The sequence below is a fragment of the Quercus suber genome, unplaced genomic scaffold, assembly GCF_002906115.3.
Source record: "Quercus suber isolate HL8 unplaced genomic scaffold, Cork oak 2.0 scaffold_905, whole genome shotgun sequence".
NCBI lineage: Eukaryota > Viridiplantae > Streptophyta > Magnoliopsida > Fagales > Fagaceae > Quercus > Quercus suber.
The window spans coordinates 158,285-184,040 of record NW_027070329.1 but is presented as its reverse complement, the minus strand read 5'-3'; the positions used below and the strand labels follow the sequence as shown (position 1 = coordinate 184,040).

Sequence of the window (25,756 nt, the reverse complement as noted above, 5' to 3'; positions counted from 1 at the left end):
AACCCACACATGCATTTACAATCATGTAAATCATTACATTAGTACGTGCAGCCCAAACTCGGCACATTCATATACAGAAAATTTAAAATAAGTGATAAATGTTACATGGAACATATTCAAAATATGCAAAACGAACAACAGCCAACCCCAATCTGGTTAAATCACACCCCTAATTAAGCATATTTCCATCATGAAAGAAGTCACATACAACCTATATTTAAATTGTAGGAAAATTTTTCACTTTGATACATTCATCAAATTCAGCACATCCCAATCTGATCAGCTTCTGGTTAGAGTAAAATTGGCCTGTAAGTGAATTAATCCCATCTTCAATTCTCACCTTTTCTCCTTCTAAGAAAATATTCAAATGAACCCCTGACTTGAAAATAAAAATATTATTATATATTAAAAAATATTTTTTTTTATTATATTACTTTACTTTAAAAAATATTTTTGAACATTCTAACTTAAATTTTGCACACCCTAATATCACACATAAGTTCAACTCAAAACTAAACAATAATACAGGCCAAGCCAGTCCAAAACTAAAACAACACAAATCAGCCCATCCTAAAACCAAACAACAGCACAGATCATATAGATCTCTCTCTCTCTCTCTCTCTCGTGAATCTCATCTCATCTCAATTAATTATCTGACTATCTTAGTATCTTCAACTCTGAGAATAAAGAGTGAATATTTATAAGTTGCGAGTGTCTATTTTATTATAAATTTATATTGTATGTGTGAGTGTGTTTAATATTGATTATGAACTTTTTTTTAATAATTTTTTTTGTGTGAATTGTGATGTTTGTGAATGTTTGCTATTAAAAGTAAACTAGATCATCATAGTCAAGTTTTATTTAATTAAGCCGCCACTAGAAATACCTCCACCTCTCTTTGCTATTAAAAGTAAACTAGAGCAACTCATAGTCAAGTTTTATTTAATTAAGCCGCCACTAGAAATACCTCCACCTCTCTTTGCTATTAAAAGTAAACTAGATCATGAGGCATGACATGTGAAACATAAAAACCAAGCATGGCAAAAATTCTTAAATCTCCTATTCTTCTCCTTCACATTTTCTTGCTCTCCTTAGTTTCACTAAAGACCATAGCATCACCTGCAACACAAGCAGGAGCTCTTATCCAATGGAAAAATAGCCTCCTCCCTTCTTCTTTTCTCAGTTCATGGTCCTCTACCAACCTTACCAACCTTTGCAAATGGAATGGCATTGTCTGCGACTCAACTGGAACAGTCTCCGAAATAATCATCTCTGGCGCCAAACTCAACGGAACACTAGCCCAGTTCAATTTCACTCCATTTCTTGATGTCACTCGCTTTGACCTCAGCAACAACAATCTCAGCGGACCTATACCTTCGGAAATAGGCCAGTTAACAAAGCTCCAGTACGTAAGCTTCTACAACAACTATCTTACTGGTACGATTCCCTATCAGTTCAGAAATCTTCAAAAGGTATGGCACTTAGACCTTGGATCAAACTACTTAGAAACACCTGACTGGTCTAAGTTCTTGAGCATGCCATTGTTGACCTGGCTTAGCTTTGGTTATAATCACCTCACTTCTGGGTTCCCAGAATTTATACTTTATTGCCAAAACTTGACTTACTTGGATTTGGCCCAGAATCAGTTGAATGGAACTGTACCAGAAATGGTATTTACCAATCTGGGCAAGCTTGAGTACCTTAATCTAACTGACAATCAGTTCCAGGGACCAGTGTCTCCAAACATTACCAAGCTTTCCAAACTCATAGATCTTCATCTAGGACGAAACAAGTTCAGTGGTGTAATTCCTGAAGATATTGGGTCAATGTCCAATCTTCAAATTATAGAACTGTACAACAATTCACTGGAAGGCAGAATTCCTTCTTCAATAGGTCAGCTCACGGACCTCTGGCATCTCGATGTTAGGTGGAATTCCTTGAATTTTCCAATTCCTTCTGAGCTAGGCCTTTGTACTAACCTCACCATCTTGGCCCTTGCTACGAATCCACTCACTGGGGAATTGCCTTTGTCTTTAACCAACCTGACCAAAGTTACCGACTTGGGTTTATCTGGCAATAACCTTTCAGGTGAGATCTCACCTTATTTTTTCAGCAATTGGACAGAATTAACCTCGTTGCAGCTTCAGAACAATCTTTTCACTGGAAAGATTCCACTGGAAATTGGCCTGTTGACCAAGCTCCAACTTGTTTTACTGTTCAATAATATGTTCACAGGTTCAATTCCATCTGAGGTAGGTAACTTGAAAGATTTGACAGAACTAGACCTATCAAACAACCGCCTGTCTGGTCCAATTCCTCTAGCACTGTGGAACCTCACAAACCTTCAGACCCTACAACTCTTCTCAAACAATCTCACTGGCACAATCCCACCAGCAATTGGAAATATGACTTCGCTGCAGACAATTGATCTCAGCACAAACCAGCTATACGGGGAACTGCCAGAAAACATCTCTCACCTCAGTAATTTACAGATCATATCTCTTTTCACCAATAACTTCTCGGGTAATATTCCGAGCGACTTTGGGAAATTTAGTCCTTCTCTAAGCAGTGTTAGCTTTTCGAACAACAGCTTCTCAGGAGAATTGCCACCTGAATTGTGTAGCGGCTTCCTTCTTCAACTATTCACAGTGAATAGTAACAACTTCACAGGTCCATTGCCTGAGTGCTTGAGAAATTGTTCGCTACTAGAGAGGGTGCGATTTGATGGGAACAACTTCAATGGAAACATCACAAATGCATTTGGGGTTCATCCAAATCTTTATTTCATTTCTCTTAATGGCAATCAATTTATTGGCAAAATTTCACCAGAGTGGGCAAAATGTGAATCTCTAACCACTTTAGAGATGGGAAGAAACAGAATTTCAGGTGAAATTCCAGCTGAGCTTGGGAATTTGACTCAATTGCACTCTTTAATTCTGGACTCGAATGAATTGTCTGGGAAAATTCCAAGTGAATTGGGAAATCTAAGCCTGTACAAGCTCAATCTGAGCAAGAATCATTTGACAGGAGAGATTCCTCCAGCGTCTAGGAAGTTTGGGTCAGCTTCAGGGACTTGATTTGTCGGAGAACAAATTGACTGGGAACATACCAAAAGAGCTGGAGAATTGTGATAGCTTATTGAGCTTGGACTTGAGCAACAATAATCTATCGGGTGAAATACCATCCGAACTTGGTAACTTAATTGCATTGAGTGTCTTGTTAGACCTCAGCAGCAATTCACTCTCAGGAATGATTCCTTCAAACCTTGCGAAGCTTACACGTTTGGAGAGCCTTAACATTTCACATAACCAGCTCTCAGGGGAAATCCCCGCATCATTTGTCAGCATGGTTAGTCTAATCTCCACCTCTATTGATTTTTCTTATAACAAGTTAACAGGTCAAATCCCAACTGCTAAAGTTTTCGAAAAAGCACCTGCAAAAGCTTACATTGGAAACTCAGGTTTGTGTGGAAATGCAGCAGAACTAAGTACTTGTTACACAGATTTCACAAAGCAAAAGCATTCTAATACACTACTAATTGCTGTCCTCATTCCGGTTTGTGGCCTCTTATTGCTTGCAATTATTGTTGCTGGATTCATAATAATTTACAGTAAAACTAAATTTAACTATGAAGAAAACAGAAGAATTGGAGAGTCCCATGTCAGCTCTGAGTCATTGATATGGGAAAGAGAAGGTAAATTCACATTCGGGGATATTGTGAAGGCCACTGAGGACTTCAATGAGAAGTACTGCATTGGAAAAGGTGGATTTGGAACCGTTTACAGAGCAGCATTGCCAACAGGTCAAATTGTTGCTGTTAAAAGGCTCAACATGTCAGACTCCACTGACATACCAGCAGTCAATCGCCAGAGTTTTGAGACTGAGATTCGTGTGTTGACAGAAGTTAGGCACCGGAATATCATTAAGCTTTATGGGTTCTGTTCCATGAGGGGGTACATGTACTTGGTCTACGAATATTTAGAGAGAGGCAGTTTGGGAAATGCATTGTATGGGTTGGAAGGGAAAGTGGAGCTGAACTGGAATACGAGGGTGAAAATTGTACGAGGTTTGGCTCATGCAGTTGCTTACTTGCACCATGATTGCTCTCCACAAATTGTGCACCGAGACATAACTGTGAATAACATATTACTCGAGTCTGAGTTCGAGCCACGACTCTCAGATTTTGGAGTTGCAAGATTGTTGAACCCAGATACGACTAATTGGACAACAATTGCTGGATCTTATGGCTACATGGCTCCAGGTAAACTACAATCTAACTACTAGAATCTGAATTATTTTTCTGGCCTAAAAATGTTTCCCTAAATGAAAAGAAGGCTTCCCATATTATTAAGTTTTTTTCTTATCCTGTTGCCAAATGTATGTGTCCTCGTAAATTTGTAAACATTTATTAGTTTGGTAGATGTTTTGGTGACAATGTTTCATTAGATGATTGAATTTGTTTTATGATTGTGCAGAGCTTGCACTTACAATGCGATTAACAGATAAGTGTGACGTTTATAGTTTTGGAGTGGTAGCATTAGAAGTTATAATGGGAAGGCACCCAAGGGAGCTCCTATCTTCCTTCACATTCGAATCGAGAACAGTGACATCAATTTCAGACGGTGCAGAAATTCTATTAAAGGATGTGCTAGACCAAGGACTTCCACCACCAACAGGCCATATAGCAGAGGAGGTGGTGTTTGTAGTGACAATAGCCTTAGCATGTGTGCGTGACTCTCCAGAGGCACGACCCACGATGCGTTCTGTAGCACAAGAGCTATCGGCTCAAATCCAAGCTTGCCTGTCCGACCAATTCGACATGATAACCATTAGCAAGCTTACAGGCCTTTAGAAATAGTAAAAATTGGCATCAGAAGTTGAGAGTGATTAGTGTTTGGCAAGGGTATTGCCAGGTCCGGTGTGTATTGAGTATTGTACAATATTTTTGGTCTCATCCCATGAAGTAATTAGTAAATGAGAATGTTGGACCTTGATGTCCCAAGAATAACAAGTTTTTATTTTTATTTTATTATTATTATTTTTTTTCATTTCTTTTTAATATGCAGGGGTCACCCCAGGTTGAGCACCATTGAGGGTTTTATGGATACTTTTTCCATTTGAGATGCGTGTTTATAGTTTGTATATCTGTTTCATTGTATACAAATACATATACAAAGTTCTTCAGGTAAAGAACCTAATTTTTACCATATACACTACTTCACCTACCATAACCTGCCAGATTTTTCCTTTCCCCATTATGTTTCCTTCCTGGAAAGTTCATGACCTGCTAACCATTTCCCCCCTAGTCAATCTCATTATTTGTTTATTAGCAATTTTCTATCTTTAGTTGAATTTTCTTATTAAGCATATGAACTGAAGAATCTCCTCGTTCTTTTTGTCCTTTTTCTTTTCTGGCTGCTCAATGTTAGCTTTTGACTAAGTGGAATTGATTGGCTTCCGAGTAAACTCGCCAACTTCCCACGATGCTCCTTGAAAAGCATGCACTAGTCAACATGGCTGTGAATGGGACACCTCATGCATGGTTCCTGGAAGGAATAAACAAGCCAAATATGGCTGTGGCCTGTGGCCTGTGGGTGGGAAAGGCTAAAAGGCTAAAAGGCTTAAAGAACAATTGGGGTCCTCTAATTAACTGTGTTCTTGGATGGAGGAAAGCGGAGTAGATAAAAAAGGGTATGGAGGGTTCTCCAAGCCCCTATCAATTTTCAAAAATAGGAGAATTTGGAATAAAATAAAATAAAAGGAGTATAATTATTAATTTGTATGATATCTTATCAATTTTATTTATTCCCCATATAATTTTTAATACATTCAAATCAAGGGGAAAGATATCTATTTCCCTCTTAATTTTTGACACATCTAAATAAGCAGAGGGATACCAGGATACCATTCCCCTTTCCTACTGCTCTCTCATATACCTCCAAACTTCAAATATCGTAAACGAATGTAAAGCAGAATATGCATAGATAAAAGGCAATCCACCTAGGTTATATTCCAAGGTTTCTAAACCTTTTAATGCTCATGAGTTGGTGTTCGAGGATAAAGAAGAATGGAAAACTATATGAATTGGAAAGGTTTAAGTCAAATGGAGAGGATTCCTGCACCACAAAAACAGCAGACACAATATAGATAAATGTTGTTTCAAATTATTTCTTTATCCCTGTCGCTGGTTAGATTGTTGATCTGGGTAGTAGTGATCGCAGCTGTTGAAGCAGCAGCGTTTCTCTTTCGGTCCAACACCAAGTAGGAATATAGTTCCAGGCAGTGGCATTGAAAAAGTCAACCTGTGACTTATGAGAGACGTGTCTGTGATCACATTATATACATTAAGCACTAAACATCCATGCAATGCACACCCATAAATTTTGACACCAATAAAATCAACAAAACTTACAATGCACAAAGACAGTAAATTAAAATCACAGGCTTTGGGGCACAAAAGGTTTAAGTCAAATATGCAGCAATACAGCAGGAAACACCAGCCATTTACAGAAGTTCAATTCAAGAATGCCACCAATTTCTCTATCTAGTTTGAGGCTTAGAGCATGCCTTGTTAAGAGAATTCAAAATTTTCCAAATTCTCCATTAATGCTTGCAATACACAATGTAGGTTGGCATAATGGTGAATTCACTGGGTGCGTAGCACTTTGTGCCTTGAGCGCATGACAAGTGCCATAAGCAACAAACATATGATATAGTCATCTTGGGATCAAGCTACGAGATCCATAACACTTAAAACAGGATACAATCAAATACCAAAGCCATCATAATTATTCATCCCCTCTGTAACAGAGAGACTCCTATTTCAAAATCCTTATTTTTCGGGGTGGCAAGGAAAGGGAATATGTTGAACACAAGGAGTGATGAGTGTGTGACTTTGGAATTGACAAACTATGTCACAGCTGGATATTTCAGATTTTTTTCTTTGGAGATCACAATCAATTAAAAAATGCTAACCAACTTTAAACTATTAAAGACATTAAACTGGAAGTCAAAATGTTATAACTGTTCCATCCCACATACCTTCTCCGATTGAATTCCTACATCCAGAATATCCATCTTACCTTGATACACATCCAACAACTGAGGAACATTGGCCTGAAATTTAATCACAAACTTTTCCAAAAAAGCACTTCTCACTAGGTGGTAATAAGGTTGCTGAGGAGAACTTATTCTTGATCAAATCCTTTGCTAACAAAACTTGAACAACTGAACACCTAGAACTGAAGGATTTTTAGCAATGTCTGCTGACGAGCAACCCATTTTGTGTACAAGGATGTCCGTTGTTTTTGTGATCTTCTCTTCTGATAAAAGCGCACAATTTGGATACCTTCTAAATGCTAACGGAGCTACATCCTTGGACCAATCCCACCTCCTATAAACTTCCAATTTAGATTTCAACATTGGCTTCTTCATCCTCAAAATCACTTGGATTGCTAGGACAAATACTGATTTCGAGTAATCAAATCCCATTTCCTTAACCTCATGGACAGCCTTAACAAACTTAGCATGTTTAATGAACGCAATACCTGGAAAATTAGTCACCAAGAAAGAGATGGCTGAGTCAGGTACTCCAAATTCTCTCAAAAGGTTGGGAAAAAATTGCAAACTAACACCAATTTTCAAACAATTTCGTTAGTTAGCCATGTTTCCAAACTATTTACAATACTAACATCTCGAGTCTAAAACACTCGAGTTTGTTGTGCTAAATAGGCTCAAGTTTTGTATAGTGACAGAAACACAAACCCAGCAAAGAGATCAAAAACACAAATCCACAACAAAGCAAAGAGATAACACAAACCCAGTAAAAGAGATAAACACAAACACAAACCCAGCAAAGATGGAAAATGGAAACCACAAAGAAGGCTCTAGGCAGCAGCTCAGACTAAAACCTAGGCGGCGAAGGCTTGGACTGAATGAAGAACGAAGGGGTTTGTTCTTGGGATTTGATTTGGGTCTTTTGATCTAGAGAATGAAGAACGAAGGAAGAACAGGAAGAACAGTGGGTCAACAAGAAAGGAAATCGGGTGTATAAAACTAAATTTTCACCACCAGCACATTGATCTTGAGTCTCTTAGGCTCGAGTTGCTACAATGAACAAGAGTCTAAGAGACTCAAGATGTTAGTTTCCTAAATAGTTTAAAAACGTTGCTAACTAACAAAATTGTTTTGGGATTGGTGTTAATTTGCAATTTTTTCCTTGGAAAAAAGAAAATTTCCATCCTAATTTTTAGGGTTTATTATTATTATTAATTTTTTTAGGGTTTACTAGGATTATGTACAGGACAACCATCCTTGATGATGATAATAATAATAATAATGTTAATAGTAATAAAACTATATGCAAATTACACCTTCTTTTTTTTTTTTTTTTAAGTTATATCAAATTATTATTTTTATCACTTAGTTTTCATTTTTTTTTTTTTTTTTTTGAGAAAAAAGTAATAAATTTTATTGACTTAAATCCGACTGGAAAACATCATCCATACATGTCACTAGGTTAGAGTTTCAATACCTCATACATTTTTTTTTTTTTTTTTTAAAAAAGTAAGTAAATTTTGACTTAAATCCGACTGAAACATCATAAATACTTAGTTTCTACATTTGTGTCTGCAAATAATTATTCTTGCTAAGGCGTGAGTTAATCTATTTCCTTCCCTTCGAACATGCTAGAACTTGCAATATTGAAGAGTAGCGCCTAAACTTCGACTCTCATCTATCACATGACCAAACAAAGTGTTGCATCTTCTTAATCAGTCAAGGCTTTGATCGCCCATGAGTAGTCTCCCTCTATTTCCACATTGAACAAGCTTAGCTCCTTGGCAAACACCACTACATGTCTTGCCGCCAAAGCTTCCACTAACTCCACAGATTTAACCAATGGGATCTTTTGACTCAAAGCAATGATAATATTTCCAGTGTGATCTCAAAGACAACTCCAATACCTGCACAACCCAAAGCTCAAAAAATGCAATATCAAAGTTACCCTTATAATTCTGATCCTTAGAGGAATCCCACAAACCCCAGCAAGCTGAGTTACACCCCGAGTAGGCTGTTTCTTCACATCAAGATACTCCAATACTTGCTCCTTTGCTCGATTCCCCAGTTCATGAAGCTGCCAAGTCGGTTGGTTCTTTCTGGGCCTGTTTGACGCTGCCACAAGCACCAAGCTATGGTGGAGAAAAATGCAACCCGATAAGCTAAGCCCCTATGCATCACCTCCTCCACCAAATCCTTAAACTTCCTATATTATTTCTAATATAGAGGAGCAAAACCCAGGTCTAATTTCCGAACAAACTGTGCATGATCACACAACCAGAGGCTTTGAGGCCGTTTGGTACATGTGTCTAAAAACTGAAAATTGTTGTTTGAAAAAATTTATGGAAATACGTTTGGGTGAAAAAGTGCGTTAAAATGCGTGAAATGTTGTTTAAAAATTGAAAATGGTTGTTTGAAAACACTAACCAAACACCCTCTATATATCAAAGTTTCTTGATGATCATCACACAAATCGCATGTCTCATCTATAGGAATATGTCAAGCTCTTAGAATTTACTTCATTGGAAGTGAATTTATAAGATTGAGTAAGGTGATTACAAACCGTCTTAAGCCTTTACTTAATTCTATTATTTCAAAAACTTAAAGTGTTTTAACTGCTGATAAATTGATTAGAGATAACATCTTAATAGGTTTTGAATCTTTGCATCACATGAAGACCAATTGTACAGGGAAGAAGGGCTTTATGGCACTTAAGCTGGATATGAGTGCGGCCTATGATAGGATGGAGTGGATTTTCCTTGAAAAAATCCTTTTGAAGCTGGGTTTTCAAGCTTCTTGCATGGCTCTGATTATGGAGTGTGTTACCACTGTTTCTTATTCCGTTCTAGTAAACGGAGAACCGAAGGGTATGATTTCCCCCTCTAGGGATTTGAGGCAGGGCAATCCAATCTCGCCTTATTTATTTCTGTTTTGTGTGGAAGGGTTAAATTTTTATCATTTTAATTATTGAAGTTGATTTTAAAGATCAAAGCAAAAAAGAATTAGGTTAATTACTTTATGTTTGTTGTTACAGTTGGTTATTCCTTCCATAAATTTCCTTAATTAAACAAAATTACTTTTTAATAATTAAAATTTAGTAAAATTTCATTTATATCAATTTGTGAATGAAATTTTCATTTATAAATGAAAGTTAAAAATGCGTGTAAAACACCTTTGAACATTTAGACCCCAAATTACAAAATATCAATTCAAGCTTATTATCAAACAATTAATGTGAGGAACATAAACATAAGCTAAATACAAAATTGATAAATAATCTAAGCCAATTATAATCACATCCACAACAGAAAATAAAAGGCAAAGATAAAGGAAAAGAGATGCAAACAAAGGACAACATGTGATATGTTATCGAAGAGAAAACCGAAGCCCTCGGCGTAAAACCTCTGTGCCGCCCTCCAAGCGGTAAATAATCCACTAAAGAATGTAGTTGGGATACATGAACAGCAGAAGACCCTCCAAGCCTAATCTACCCAATGTACCTAAGCCCTCCTAGCTTCTTGCTCCAACGAGGTTACGCCAAACCTATTTCTTTTTAACTTACCGGATTCCGCTACTAAATCATAGCATCAACCAATAGTCATTGGTCCCTTCCAAACTGCTTCACTTAGCACCAAATGTACATTCTCACAGACGTGGGTGTGATGAGAAAAGGATTTGATCAATAACCTTTCAAAGATGTATCAATGGATGAAGTAATCTTGTTTTTCTCTAGAGTTTCTCTCACAAAATTCTCTCTGAAAACTCTCTTAATTTCGTGGGTATAAGGGTATATATATAGTGGTGTGTGTTTGGAATACGAAGAGTCAGTTTTTGCCAAACATGGTAAGTTGGCGGCTTGACCTCGCGACTTGTCCAAGTCGCAAGTTCAAGTCGTGAAGTAACGGCCTGGCCAGCCTGGGACTTTTGTCCTGTAGTACGACAGCTGGCGCGACCCTTTAGTTCTCCTGTGTGCTTCTCACGTGCCTGCAGTTGGCGGCTTACTAATCGCAAGTCAGCCGCAAAACTCTGCTTCTTTGCACAAACTTGAGCTTTTCTTCACACTCTCTTCACACACTACCCTTACATAAATCCCACCTAAATACAGGGTTACTAAGTGCTAAATTACAAGCAAATTGACACGGAATAGAGCCAATAAAATGGTTGATAAATTTCAACCTTACAATAAAAAATTAATAAAATTTCTAAAATTTTCATTCACTTTTCAGCTTTTTCATTAAAAATATATTTTTAATAATTAATGGAGTTTGTGAATTAACATTGACAACAAACTAAACTTTAGACATTAAGATGACAAAAATGAAACTTAAAAGACAAAATTAATATTTCACCAAACTTAAAAATTGTAATTTGTACTAATCAATATTTTGAAATTAAATAATAATAAAAAAAGACAAAAGAAAAAAAAAAACCGTAAAGTTACATTGTAAATATTAATTGCTTAAAACTAATCTTTTTGTTAAAACCAAAAACGATAAATATTATTATTAAATTTGTAGTGAAATTCCATTTAATTGTTTTGAAATATTAGTATTTAATTTTTATACATGTTGCATTCTAAATCTCTTAAAACCTACCAAGGTTTTATTTTATTTTTATTTTTTTAAAACTATATTAATAATTTTAACATATTTATTAGACCCTGAATATAGAAAGTTTAGCACTTGTCTGATAGTATCTCTTTTTTTTTTTTTTTAATCGAATGAACTTTGCTCGATCTATGGTAAATAAATGACTATCTACTACCGTCACCAATCTCAAAAAAAATATATATATATATATATATATATAATATATATATATATATATATATAATATATATATATATATTTATGTGTGTGTGTGTGTGAAATTAGTTTTGTTTTGGGCAAGATCTGCAAAATGGGTACATGGACTAGAAATGGGTTTCAATTTTGAGGTTCTCTTGTTGTAAATTTCTTTGTAGTTGAAGTGATTTTGGTGGTTGATTCTAGGTCCTCTTTTCCCATGGGTATTGTGCTTAGAATATAATTTGGTCAGTCGAGGGGTATTGTGGTTTTTGTCGGGCCTCATAGAGATTCTCAAATGATTCAATTTGGTGCACATATAGTGTTTGTACTTTGATATTTACTTGCTAACGAGCTGAAGGATGCTTTTAGAGAGAAAATAATGAGAATTGGTGATGCTTTTAGAGAGAAAATAATGAGAATTGGTGATCTCATTCTACGTTTGTCTTAACTCTTAAGTGTATATGTATTTTCCTAAAACTCCTCAATTGCATATTTTGGGTTTGGGAAGAATATTGTGAGAAAGTAAAATGAAATTTTTTTTTATTAAAGAAAATGTAAGAAAATAAAAAAGAAAAATAAAGAAAGGAAAAAAATGTACAAAACTTAGCTACAAAATTGGTTACAACCTTACTTAATATCTTTTTAGGACAAAGTTTAACTACAAAATTAGTTGTAGCCTAAGACTACAATCTTACTCAATATTTTTTTATTGAAGGCAAATTTTGACAAATTTACCATTGGATTATATTTTCTTCATATAACTTCCATGCTTGCGAAATTTCTAAAAAATTAAATATCAATAGCTATGTTATCAGTAAATTGTTTAAATTGCAAATTTTTGTAATTTAAAATTATACAGAAAATACACTCTTATAGATCATATAATAAATTATATCCAATTGGCACAAAATTTGATATGTATATTAAGAGCATAAAGAACATTCAATCCAACGGTTAAATTTTTGAAATATATAGTAATGTTAATGATATTGAGTAAGGTTGTAAACTAGGGTTACAACAAATTTTGTAACTAAACTTTGTCCATCTTTTTATTGGAGGTACATTTTGAAAAATCTATTATTGAATTACATTTTCTTCTTATATCCATCATGCTTGCAAAATTTTTAGAAAATTAAAGATCAATAGCTATATCATTATTAGGGACATATTTTCTATGTAATTAGCTAATCTTTTGACAAAACACACTTGTAGATTGGGTTTGATACATATCAAGTAGTTGCATTAAAAACATAAAGATTGATCCAAGAAACAAGTGAAGAAAAGTGTTTTACTGAAGCTTGACAAATAGCTCGACAGAAAGCTTCTATTGAGATTTAATGGGTATAGCTTAACACAAGCTCAATCTATCGAGCTTCACAAATTTAGAATTTCCAGATCTGAATTTCAGCTCATGTTGATATATTTGTTTAGGGTTTCTTTTCTTACAACCCTAAACATATATAAGACTTATTTTAAGAGCCGTCATACACGAATATAGAGACCAAGAGTACAATTTTCTCTATGAGATGCTACTACATTTGTACGACATAGGGTTTGTAATTAAGTGCTTTCTAATCTTAATCGTTTATGAAGTGAAAAAATTTGTAGTCAACAACAATCATACAAGGTGTAGAGTTAGTCATGTACTAGAATCCGTACAAAGGAGTTAGTCACAAATTAGAGATTTGTGCATCAAAGAAATAAGGCTACTATAAGATTAAGTTCAATTGGGTATTGAAGCGAATGTTCAACTGTAAGTTGGTATTTTGAGATAGGCCAGAATAGTGGTAAGATTCCTCATACTTGTAACCATTTGATTATTGATTAATAATTTTGGAAATGGTGACCTTAAATTCAGCCGATGGGGCTTTTTCCTTGAAAGAAGTTATCCCCATTTGTCAACAAATAACCATGTTAATTTATTTTCCGCTACATATTAGTTTATTTGGTGATTTGTTGGTACCTCCACAATTTGCATGTAATTTGAACTAATTAATCAACTTGGATAATTGAATTAATTAACCAAGGTCAAGCTATTTTAGCCCAACAATCATCAATAAATTTTTTAGATTACAAGTTTTTGTAATTTAAAATTACGCATAAAATGTAAACTTATAGATCATTAAGTAAATAATATCTAATTGACATAAAATTTGACATATGTATTAAGAGTATAAAAAATATGCAATTCAACTATTCTAAAATGTTAGTAATGTTAATGAAATTGTAGTCTTAGGCTATAACCAATTTTGTTGTTAAATTTTGTCTAAAAGAAGTTGGTACGTAAAAGGAAAAATATTTTTAAAAGCTGATGTGGCTTTTTTTGCTATCTAAGCATTGATGTGATCTCTAAAATTTATACATGCCAACATATCATTTAATATTTAAAAGTTAGGCATGCCAAATGTACAAACCATTTGCCATGTAAACATTTTCTTTCGTGAGTTAAAATAATTAAATTGATTATAATTTGAAAATAATAAAACCAAATTAATTACTACTAAAATGTAGGGAATAAATTAACTGAGACCCTAAAATGTAGGGACCAAAATGATATTTTCACTTTTGGAAATTAGCAACCATAAGAAAGGTACATTACATAAATTAAATAACCCAACTTATGATCCATATTATTTTATTAGACATCACCATTTGTTAAGAAACTGTTATTGAATTATATATAATTATGTTTTTTTTTTATATAGTATATTACTATGTAGCATTTACAGTTATTATGCATTGAATCAAACCAACCAATCAGTATGAAGTTATAGATTTTAACTTAAATAAGTTGATTTATTTTAGGCTAAAGTGCAAACTCCACATTCTCTAATATGACTTATTTATTACTTTTGCAACCAATAGCTTCTTTCAAAACCTCTAAAAATGTGTTATTTGTTTTAGTATATTGTGATTTTTGGTTTATCTATCTTCACTTGAAACTTAAGGTACTCTTGTGAAAATGCACGTGATCAAATAAAGATTAATTTCAATTTTATCGGATGTCCCCTAAGGGACAGATAAAATTAATTTGATATCTAATGACCCTCCCAAAGGCATTACAAAAATTGTAAAACTAACTAAAAAAATTTCATGCTTCTGAAAGGTCACACTTCTTAGACAATTCTTATTTGAACAACAATATTCTAAGAATAAATCAATTTTATATTAAATTGCGAATATTAGGTGTTGAATCATTCAACTAGAAATAATGAATAAGAGTAAATGACTTATTATCTTCCTTAACTTCAAAAAATAAGAAAATTTCTAAAGGAGCAATCAATGGATAGAATATTTTGTAGAAAACTTATGTTAGGGATGATGTTATTGGGTATCCCTACTCTCTTTGAAGTCCACTATAGACCATGCCTTTCCACTTTCCACCTCTCTACAGTTGATGGACCAAATTATGAAAATATTCACCAGCTAATATTTTGCATTGGAATGCACTACACATTGTGAACCAATAGCATTTAAGCGTGATGAGGAAGGAGTGGAACGTGTATATACGATAGAAGGTTATCAACATTGCATGGACAACCCAAAGAATGAAGATGACCCAGATTATGAAGCCGCTAGAAAGTATCAAATCGATTGCAGCGAAGATGCAGAAAAATCTGCCTTTCGTTTGGGATCTTGTTTGTTAACTTGTTTCCTACATCACTCGAAACACCAGAAACTTGGTATGTAGTCTCTACGGACATGAATACACACATGCATGAACAATATATATCTATTAGCAACCAATGCTTCAAAGGTCCAAGTCACTTTAGATCAAACCCATCTCAACCATGGCCTCGGTTTAGGCTTTAGCCTTATTAATTGCAACAACATAAAAGATTTTTCACCTGGTATATGGACTAGAAACTAACTATACCCAATAGCCAAATTTCAAATCAATATTGCTTGATTAAAAATATATATATATATATATAAATTTGGTATGACTACAAAGTTTAGAGGTCGAGTATTGGTTTCTTAAAAATAATAATAATAATAATAATAAGCTAAATTGTAAGTTCTTAGGTTTTTTTTTTTTTTTTTTTTTTTTTTTTTTTTTTTTTGGGTTGTTGGGGGTGAGATTGTGAACTAAATAGGTAGCTTAATCCAAGGGCATTTCCCTTGGTTTCATATTTCTCTTACATATAAAATAAATAAATAATATTTTTTTTAAATTGATTTTTATCAAATCTATTTCTTGTTTCCAATTCCAGCTTATGATTTCTAAGAAAATTGTGGAATTGTAAGTTTTATAAACTACAAAGGAAATAAATCTCAATTGAAATATTGTTTTGAAGAAAATCTGGATCTTAATTAATTTATCATTTATAATATTTTTGAATTGAAATTATGAGACACATTGAATTAATTATGAATATTATGGGATTCTTTGTGTGCAAAATATGTTGTTTTTCTTTTCTTGAATTTTCCATAATTGTTTGCATTATTTTTTAAATTATAATTCTTACGTAATTATGAAAAATGTGAATGTAATTGTCATGAAAATGAACATTGATAGTTTCCTAACCACTCTCTCCTAAGTGCTTGAATAGTGTGCCTTATGGGGAAAAAAAATAATCCCTTAATTTGTGATTATGGGAAACGTGGATTGTATATTAAAGAATTCTAAATTTTTTGAACAATTTAGGAATGATACGAGGGATGTGAGTGCAAGCGCCCACAATGAGGGAGTATGTCTTGGTTGAGTGGACGAGGTGAAAGGTGAAAAATGGAGCTGCCACCTAGATTAAGTCTAAAAACCATAAATATAGTGTCCTTCATAAAAGGACTGGTTTTACCGAAGCACATGTTCGGGATTTAGGTATGGGGATGAGAAGATGTTAGACACCCTAACTCCATGCGACTCGTGGGTCGGGTTCCACTTATTATGTTCAACATCCTAGTTCTATCAATGAGTCTCCTAATACACATCCTATACCCGCACACACGCTAAGATTTATCCTATCATGCATCTAGCGTACAACCTAGTATTCGTTTATCATGGTATGACATACATTATCCTAACATTCATCTAACATCTCATATCATTGTCACATGCTATCATCCGTATTACATGCTCACATGGTAGCAAGCATCTCATTATCCAAAGGCAGCAAACATTCATTGCATTAATCAATCATGCTTATCAAGTTCATTAAGCACATCATGTTCATTATGTTCATCATCAAACAGGCATGTATAATCATATTATAATGTATGACTTACCTCACTATATCACAACACCTCAACATCTATGCATCAATGCATGACCATATTCAAATGCATGTTCATGTGTTCATCCAAGCATTCAAGAACATATAAACCATAATTTCTAATCTAATGAATCAGAGCATGTAAAACATATTAAACTACTACATACTGAACTAAATAAACTTAAACTAAACTATAAAAAACCTAAACATGCATAAAAGCTAATTAAAAAAAAAAAAAAAAATCAAAGAACAAACAATTCTAGGTTTTTGGTTTGAACATGCATGCGCATGTAGAAGTATACATACGTATCCCTACCCAAAAACACATGGTAGGCAGCACAGAAACTACATCTATTCTACTCCTAGCAGGCTCCTAATTATACAACAATAAACCTACACTACATAGAAGATTATCAAAGCAATCAAAATAGGAAACGAAAACAATAAATGAAAGAGATTAGGTTAGACCCTTACCTTAACATAAGAGCTCTTGGAGCATTGATTTTAACCACTCCCCTCGGTCAATCTATCAAGACAAAAACCAGAAGGTTAGTAAGCTTAACTAGAAGGCTTAAACCTGAAATAGGTCTCAACCAAGAAACTTTAGTTTATGATGCTTTTTGAAGTAAAAATTTTCTTGTGAATCACTTTTTTGGAGTAGATTTTGTGTGTTTTGGGAACAGGGAAACTTGAAACACTTTTTATAGTGTTCAGAGAGAAGGGGAAGGGCTTTTACCATGCAATATGGAATTAGCTCTGTTGCATTTTCCGTAAAAAAAACTTTCCTTACACAGCTTTAATGTGTATGCATGCTCGAGGCTTGCATACGCATGACTTAAGTATATGCGTACACATGCTCGAGGCTGCGTACTCATACTCAAGGTTATGTACTTATGCTTAGGGTTTATGTAAAAACTTTCTCCCCCAAAAAATCCTTCAACTAAAGAGTTTCTTTGGCTAGGCGTAGATCAGTCCTAGACCCATCTAGTGATATCATCATTGGAGAATGGGGGCTCAAGTCGTAAGGAGTACAAATGAGGTGTCTACAAGGGCCAAACAAACTTGAATGCATGACCTTTGGATGGTGTGATGTATTTTTTTTTTTAATTTATTATATGATATTATCTCATTTATGAGGTATAAAAAAATAAATAAAAATAAAACTTCTTGATACAAATCATCATTGGGTGACTATTGTCGAGGAAAATTTTCAAATGGCCAAAAATAGGTTAAATTAGCCTAAAACTCCTCTCAGGTTCTTTAAAATATGATTAAATTGAGAGAGTGAAGCCCAAATTTCCAATATTCAGCTAGTGGTGCATTACAAGAGGGAAATCAAGAACAAAGGGTTAAAGAACATACACAATACATTAAGTTTGAAATTATTTTTCATACACAACAAGAAGGAGATTTGATAGCGGTGGTAAGGAAAAGGGTGAAGTGGAAAGATTTAGATTTTACCGTTATATTAGGATCTCACTCCTAATATATCAAAACAACCTACATTTCATGATTAGGATTATAATCCTCTCAAGATTAAGAGTTTATAAAAATAGAAGTCATGAGATTAATTATATGTATGGTAGTTGTTAATAGAATAATAAATCTCATAGCTATCCAACTCTATGTGTCTTACATATTTAAGACAGACGAACATATCAACTAAAAGTCTCTACTTTCATGACTAAGATAAATCATCTTAGCTGATATGTTATAGTTTTTGCAGGTAAAAAACTCAATTTCATCACCTCTATGAACTATGATTTTGAGTTTACAAGGAAGTTTGATTTTGATTTTCTGCATACAAATCATATCTCCATGCCTCAATCACACACTATGCATCTCTTGTACTTATAAAATTATGTCCAAATATTCATGTTAATGTAACAGGTAATGTCATACAATAGGATTTTATGGCATTAGTACCCCAAATAATGTCATGTGGCTCAGACGCACAACATCACAATGTGGGCTAGATGAGGACACAAGAATTTAAATGGGGGAAACTGTAATACCCCAAATTTTGTGGATGTGATTAGATTGGATTGCATGAATATGTGTTTTGTTGTAGGTGTGGGTTGAGTCCAACATTGGGTGTTTATTAGGTGGATCTTGGGTATATAAGTGATTACGAGGAGTGCCAAATGTAACTAGACTAGGCCTTTTGGAGTATAACGCAAATATGGCAAGTGTAAATGTGGGTCATTACAAATGAAATCCCCTAAATATTTGTGAGGTTTACAATAGAGTCGCCACTTATTTTAATAGAGACAATAATAAACTAAAATTGAAAATAATACTTCTCTTTATTGATGAATTGAAATTGTACATCTCATGAAAATAACCAAAAAATTACATGGCTTTAGTTTTGGATACAATCTAAGAAAAGTATATAGCTTTGTTTCTTAATTACAATCTAGAGATTGAAAATTACAAAGAAAAATATAATCTACTAACCCTTAATCTAAGTTCGGAGACTAGGTTACAAGATGGAAAGGTGTTAGACACCCACCCTGCCTGGTTAAAAGTCTTCTAGACTTTGGTGACAATTCTCACATCATTGAATAACAGTTATAGCATCCAATCACATGTGATTAAAACAAGCACTCATGATAGGCATGGTGAAAACCCTATTCTAAGCTTTCACCCTATTCTAAGCATGCAAACATGGAGTAAAATGATTGAAATTAAAACATAGTGAATATGGGTGTCTAAGGTGATAAACCCTAATCTAAGAGCATTGTAAACATGTTATTTGAATTAAAAAAATCCTAGAAACATGTTAAATAAGCATTATACCTAAGTTATGTCCTCTATATATATATATATATATATAGGGGAGGTAGTTTATAACCAGAAGACATTGTTAGATGCAATGCACAAAAGTAACACTAGAACATATATGTAATATCTCAGTGTCTCGTATATAGTTTTCAATTGTACATATTGCAAGTAGCCCCCACTTTGGCATTTAGCAACAAAATCTCTCTCTCTCTCATGACTATACACATCATACTATGCTTGGAAGCATATGAATATTTGAACAAACAAACAATCGAAAGGTGTCATAAAGCCAGAAACCTATAATGAGAACGATTGAAGGCAAAGGTGACCAAAAGACTGTTTAGCAATCCACCCCACATTGTTTAAGGATAGGGCCGGTTTGCTTAGGCAGGAAAGGATCAATTCGAACCCAAACCAGTGAGAAAATTGATGCAAGAAGTACGGACCAAAGGACTACTATGGTAGGAGTCCTGTTTTGCCTTCCCATCAAACCTTTGAGGAAAGGATAAAGATGAACAATGACCCAGAAGGCAAAAAATAGCTTCCCAAATAATGGACCCCATGAGCCATAGCCATTGTTAATAGCATCTGAAATTCCAGCCACGACTCCCACCATGTTAATGATTATAAGAGTGGTTGGTATGATTAGAAGGGTGGTCCACTTGAAGAGGTAGAGCTCCCCAAAATCATCATCATCAGCTTGCTTTGATGTCACGGTGAAGTTGGTGTCAACTCCAGCAAGGACCTTCAGGAGGCCTTGGAATACAGCAAAAAGGTGAGCTGACACTCCACCAATCACCCAGAATTGCTCGTTACGCCACCAGTCCTCAATGCTAACGCCGCTCCATCTGAGCTCAAGCACACCGGTGAAAATGATGGACAGGAAAAGAGCCAAGAACCATACGCTAGCAAGATTGGTCAGCTACAGATCAAATAATAAGAATCTGATTAGAGCTTCTGTGGCTAAAATATTTTGCATCAGAATTGGTATATGTTAGTGTGCAACTTATTTTAATGACATCCAATATGGGGGGAATAAATTCCAAAGGCCTATTTAAGTGTTCCAGTTTAACTAACAGCATATTTAATCGGTAGAAGATAACTTTTCTTCAATCTCTAGATTCACCCATTCGAATATTTCTTCTAACATCGTCCACAAAAAAATTAAAGGCCAAGCAGTTTTTTATGGATCAAGGTAATTGATTAGCATATTGCTTATTATGCTCAAAATGCCTAGAAATCATTCCTTCATAATTGTCATTGCTGAAACAAATTTTAGCATGCTTACCGTGGGAATGATGAATTTTCCAGTAAGAAGACAGACAGCTGGAATGGTGCAGTATGCAAGTAGAGGAATGGAAGTGAATGGGTAAACAATGGTGTTAGTGTAAGCCAGCCTTTCTAGCCATTTCAACTTTCCTCCGTAAGCATACCATAGTGGGCAATGGCGACTAAGGAAAATTTCGACAGAGCCAAGAGCCCATCGAAGAACTTGGTGTAAACGATCTGATAGATTTATTGGAGCTGATCCCTTGAATGCAGGTCTCTTTGGCATGCAGTACACTGATTTCCATCCTCTGCAGTGCATTTTGAAGCCTGTCAAAATATCTTCTGTGACCGAACCATATATCCACCCAATCTGTAATAGGAAAATTCGTCATCGTGTGTAATCAATATTACAAGTCATATAGTTCTTTTTAATCATGCAATTAATTTCAAATTTCTGGTTTACCAACCTTACTATTTGTTAAACCAAAATACCATAATGCTGAAATTCTAGAAAATTGTCAAAATTCTTTTGACACTTGTCTGGTATATTTGGGTGGTTAAAAATAGAAAGGGTAAATTGAGGGGAGTTAAATTTATTATGAACCTTTGAATCCAAATATAGGGAATTTAGGAGCTACTCACCTCTTTGCCCCATTCAGTTTTCTCTTCATACCCACAACTGATAACATGAATGGCCTCCTTAACAAGTGACGGTTGATTAGTCCCTTCAGGAAGGCCACCATTTTCCATAAGAGTGGAAGCAATAAAAACTGGTGATTGTCCAAACCTTTTCTCAAAGTTCTTTTGAGACATGAGTGATGATTTCTCCAACTCATCATAGCCTTCAAGCCCTTCTTCAATCTCTTCAAGATCAAACATAGATCCAGACCCTTTCCTCACATAGCTCTTCCCTCCCATTTTCTTCTTCTTGGTGTAGAGTCCCCCAAGCAGGCTTCTTTCACCTTTCTTCTTTGACTTCTTCCTTGAACCAGAACAACAGCAGCAGCACCATGAAGGCAAGCAGTCACATGTCATCTTTGGCCGCTTCTCAGATGCTGGAGGATCATAGCCGTACAATGCCTGCCTGTTGAAGACACATCCAGTGCCAACATATACTGGGCCTTGAATGCCATCTAGGCCTTTCATGTTGATCTGTAACCAAATAACATTGAAAGCATTAGTCTTGAGTCATTTGCACAAATTTTGATGCAGATTAGTAATGATAATCAATTTTGAGATGACAAAATCTTTATAATTTGTATTACTTACATCAAAGAACACAATATTGCGATTGGCATATCTATCATGACGATCAATACCATCGAATCTTTGAGGAAACTGGACATAACATAGTTTCTTTCCCAGTTGGGGATCCATCAAGAAGCACATGGCTTCCCTTACAGCCTTGCTATTGTTGATGTAGTGATCACAATCCAGATTCAACATGAAAGGTGCATTGGTAAGCACTGCAGAAACTCGAACCTATTGATAATTTTTGGGGAACCAAGTTATTAAAATTAGTAGTTATCCCAATTGGACTCAGTTTAAAATTGTTTGAATTTCAAGATATACTCACCAGAGCATTCATGGCACCAGCTTTCTTGTGGTGTTGATAGCCAGGACGTTTCTCACGTGAAACATACACTAGCCGTGGTAACTCCTTACCTTCCACATCTAGTGCACCCTCACTTCCAAGATATACCTGCAAAGAAAGTAGCATTTCCACAAGCATTTTTAACAGCAACTCAACCCAAAATCCAGACAGAAGCTAAAAGTCAATTAGGACTTAAAAGAGTCACTATGAGAACATATAGTTCATCTGATAAAAACAGAGTAGGGAGGGTGGAAAACCTGAAGCATGCCGGGATGATCACGAGTGTTGTTCCCAGGCCATGGGGTACCATCCTGCATCACCCATCCTTCTTCTGGTTTCTTTGTAGCCTTTGACACCAATGCATTAATCCTTACTTTGAACTCTTCATACTCTCTCTGCAATACATCACAAGCATTCACTTAGGCCTCATTTGGTTGTTGGGGAACTGTTGAAAAAAGTTTATATAGAGAGATATTTGTTTTTGATCTGTTTGCTTACTTTCATGGCTCTGCGATCCTTTACAAAAGTGGGCAGAACCTTATCTTTCAAGTAGTCAATCTTCTGATTGAAGTAGAACTCAGGGGCCCTGGGCTCAATGCTATACTTCTTGCAAAATGGAACCCATCTTCTTGCAAACTCAGCAGTTTCTGCTAGTGAATCGAAAAGTAGCATGGATGCACCATCATCTGATACATAGCAGCTCACTTTATCGACAGGGTAATCGACAGCCAAGATGGAAAGAACTGTGTTTGCTGTTATGATTGGTGGTTCCTTGAGGGGGTCAACAGTACTGACATAGAAATCAACTGGGGCTAATTTGTTTGGTTCTCCCTCACGCTCAAACCTCAAGGACAGGCGGTCTAAGTATGTTTCCCGGGTGATGGGGAACCATTTAGGGAATTGATCAAGTATCCAAGAGAAGGCAAACCATATCTCGCAAATTACTGAGATGAGCCATAAGGGATAAGCATCATATGCTGGAGTTAAAATTCGAAAGCGGAGAAAAAAAGCAAGAACCACAAGCCGGATGACAATGACTATGCGATATGGATTGATTTTGCTTGAGGAGACTGGAATTTTTCGCCACAATGGTTGCCTGGCTTCAGCCAAACTGTAAAAGGAAAGTGTTTTAAGTTTTTGTTGATAAACGAAAGTGTTTAAGTTGGTGCATAGTTCCAAACAGAAAAACATTAGAGGTACTTCCAATTTTACCACAAAATGCTTGAAAACTTGTTGGTAATAAATGTGATAGGTGTCACGCCAACAACATAATAAAAAGATCCATGAATTACCTTTGAGTAATATGTTCAAAAGTTGACACATTAATTTTTTCAAGTTTATACAATAAAATTTATAGTAACCATAGCATCATACTTCAAAATATAAAATTTCTCAATAATATTTTTTGTAAAATAAGCATTTCATTGTGGGATGAGTAGAAATTGCTGTGGAGGGTAAACCAACTTAAATAACAATAATTTTTTCTTCAAGGCAAAGGAAAACATTGTGTTAGTTGTTCAAAAATGATTTAGCAGGTTATTGTGTGCATAGCATGATTGGAGAGGTTAGAATAATGGTATGGCTAGCATATTTTTAAGACATGGTGTCTTAGAATTGAAGGCCAACAAAATTGAGGAGAAAACATAAGCCACTTACAGGTACTCATCATCATCTCCTTGATCATTATTTCCATCATCTTTGCTTACTAGACCTTTCTTTTCTTGCCTAACTTTCCACTTCTCTACTCTCTCTTTCCATTCTGCGCTAGTGTAGGCCTCCCTATCACCTTCAAAATCCTTTCCAGTAACTATGCCCCGTCCAAAAAACATAGATCAATCAATAAATAGAAGAAACAAATTAATCCCTTGAAAATGAAAAACTGAAACATGTTGAAAGATCACCTACCACTTCCGGCGAACGAACCAGTAGGATGCCACTGCGGATGATTATAGTCCCCATTTTCCTGCAAAATTCATCACTTTGACCTTAAGAGTCCTTCCCTACCGTTTGAGTTCACTCTTATTTTTGAATGTATGATGAAAATGGACCATAAATGACTTAATTTTAGCACTTTTCTTTTATCTTTGAGATCTATTTTAAAGAGAGAGACTTGGTTGTTGAGTCATAAAAGCCGGCATATATAATTTGTTAGCCAATATTACTTTTTTTCTTTTTTCTTTTCATTGTGTTATAGTTAAAGGTAAAATTTAGGTACAATATTGTAGTTTGGTTTCCCAATTGAATTCAATAATATTGTTGTATTAACTAATAAACCACGTGATTGATTTTAATTGTTCTTGAAAAGAATAAAATTATTTTTTCTTTATTTGTTGAATTCAATTGAGGAATCCAAGTAACTGTACCTATGTATTACCAGTTTAAATAGATAATTGATGTATTGAAAGGTTTTAAATATTAGAGGGGAAAACACCAGCCTTTGGCCTATCTTCTGCAGCATGGAAAATAGCTACAGATCATCACATTGGCCCAACTTATAGGCTCTCTATTTCAAAGACAACTATAAATCATAAATCTTATTTATCCCACAATATGAATTGGCATATAGCTTGAAATTTATATGAAATTACCGAATGGTTAATGGCATGTTGCTTATCCGAGTCATCAGGGCGACTCTTAATCTGAAATTCATCATCAGAATCATCTGCATCAAAGTTTTCCTCGTCCCCAGCAACTCTAGGACATCCTGGAGAGAGAAAACCAGAAAACATTATGTAATGAGTCCCATTCTCATTGAAAACATGATGTTTATATAAGAACGAGACTAAATTAGAGCATGGTAAGCTAACCCTTTTGACGCTTATAGCGAGTGTTGCACTGAGGACAGCACTGGTTCCCTTCACTTCTTTCATAGTCATAACAAGGACGACAAACCGGGAATCCACACACATGACACGCCACAAACAACGTACCATCTTCCTTGTATCCAATCTCGTCACCACAAACTCGACAAACTTTTGACACAGACTGACGAGTTGGAGGCCGTTGCTGCCATATAAAAGTGAATTGTAATTGTTACACTGTTTCCTAACAGA

The 25,756-nt window shown here is 35.0% G+C and overlaps 2 protein-coding genes across 2 annotated transcripts in view; one reads left to right on the top strand and one right to left on the bottom strand.

Moving 5' to 3' along the window:
- The first annotated feature begins 996 nt into the window (after positions 1-996).
- Positions 997-5,043, top strand: LOC111984735 (MDIS1-interacting receptor like kinase 2). Its single transcript, XM_024016351.2, is given in 3 exon segments — positions 997-3,044; positions 3,046-4,261; positions 4,476-5,043. Coding segments are annotated over 3 exon segments (3,600 nt in total). The 5' UTR covers positions 997-1,037; the 3' UTR covers positions 4,853-5,043.
- A 14,912-nt stretch (positions 5,044-19,955) lies between these two features.
- Positions 19,956-25,756, bottom strand: part of LOC112023957 (cellulose synthase A catalytic subunit 4 [UDP-forming]) — a 6,001-nt gene continuing 200 nt past the window's right edge. Inside the window, exons 2-12 of the mRNA XM_024056587.2 lie at positions 25,511-25,709; positions 25,292-25,407; positions 24,609-24,666; positions 24,360-24,510; positions 23,202-23,814; positions 22,961-23,098; positions 22,686-22,811; positions 22,379-22,591; positions 21,752-22,261; positions 21,129-21,479; positions 19,956-20,762 (exon numbers count right to left, since the gene is read on the bottom strand). Of these exons, the coding sequence (XP_023912355.2) occupies positions 20,181-20,762; positions 21,129-21,479; positions 21,752-22,261; positions 22,379-22,591; positions 22,686-22,811; positions 22,961-23,098; positions 23,202-23,814; positions 24,360-24,510; positions 24,609-24,666; positions 25,292-25,407; positions 25,511-25,709 (3,057 nt within the window). The 3' untranslated portion in view covers positions 19,956-20,180. The remainder of the gene's footprint in view (positions 20,763-21,128; positions 21,480-21,751; positions 22,262-22,378; positions 22,592-22,685; positions 22,812-22,960; positions 23,099-23,201; positions 23,815-24,359; positions 24,511-24,608; positions 24,667-25,291; positions 25,408-25,510; positions 25,710-25,756) is intronic.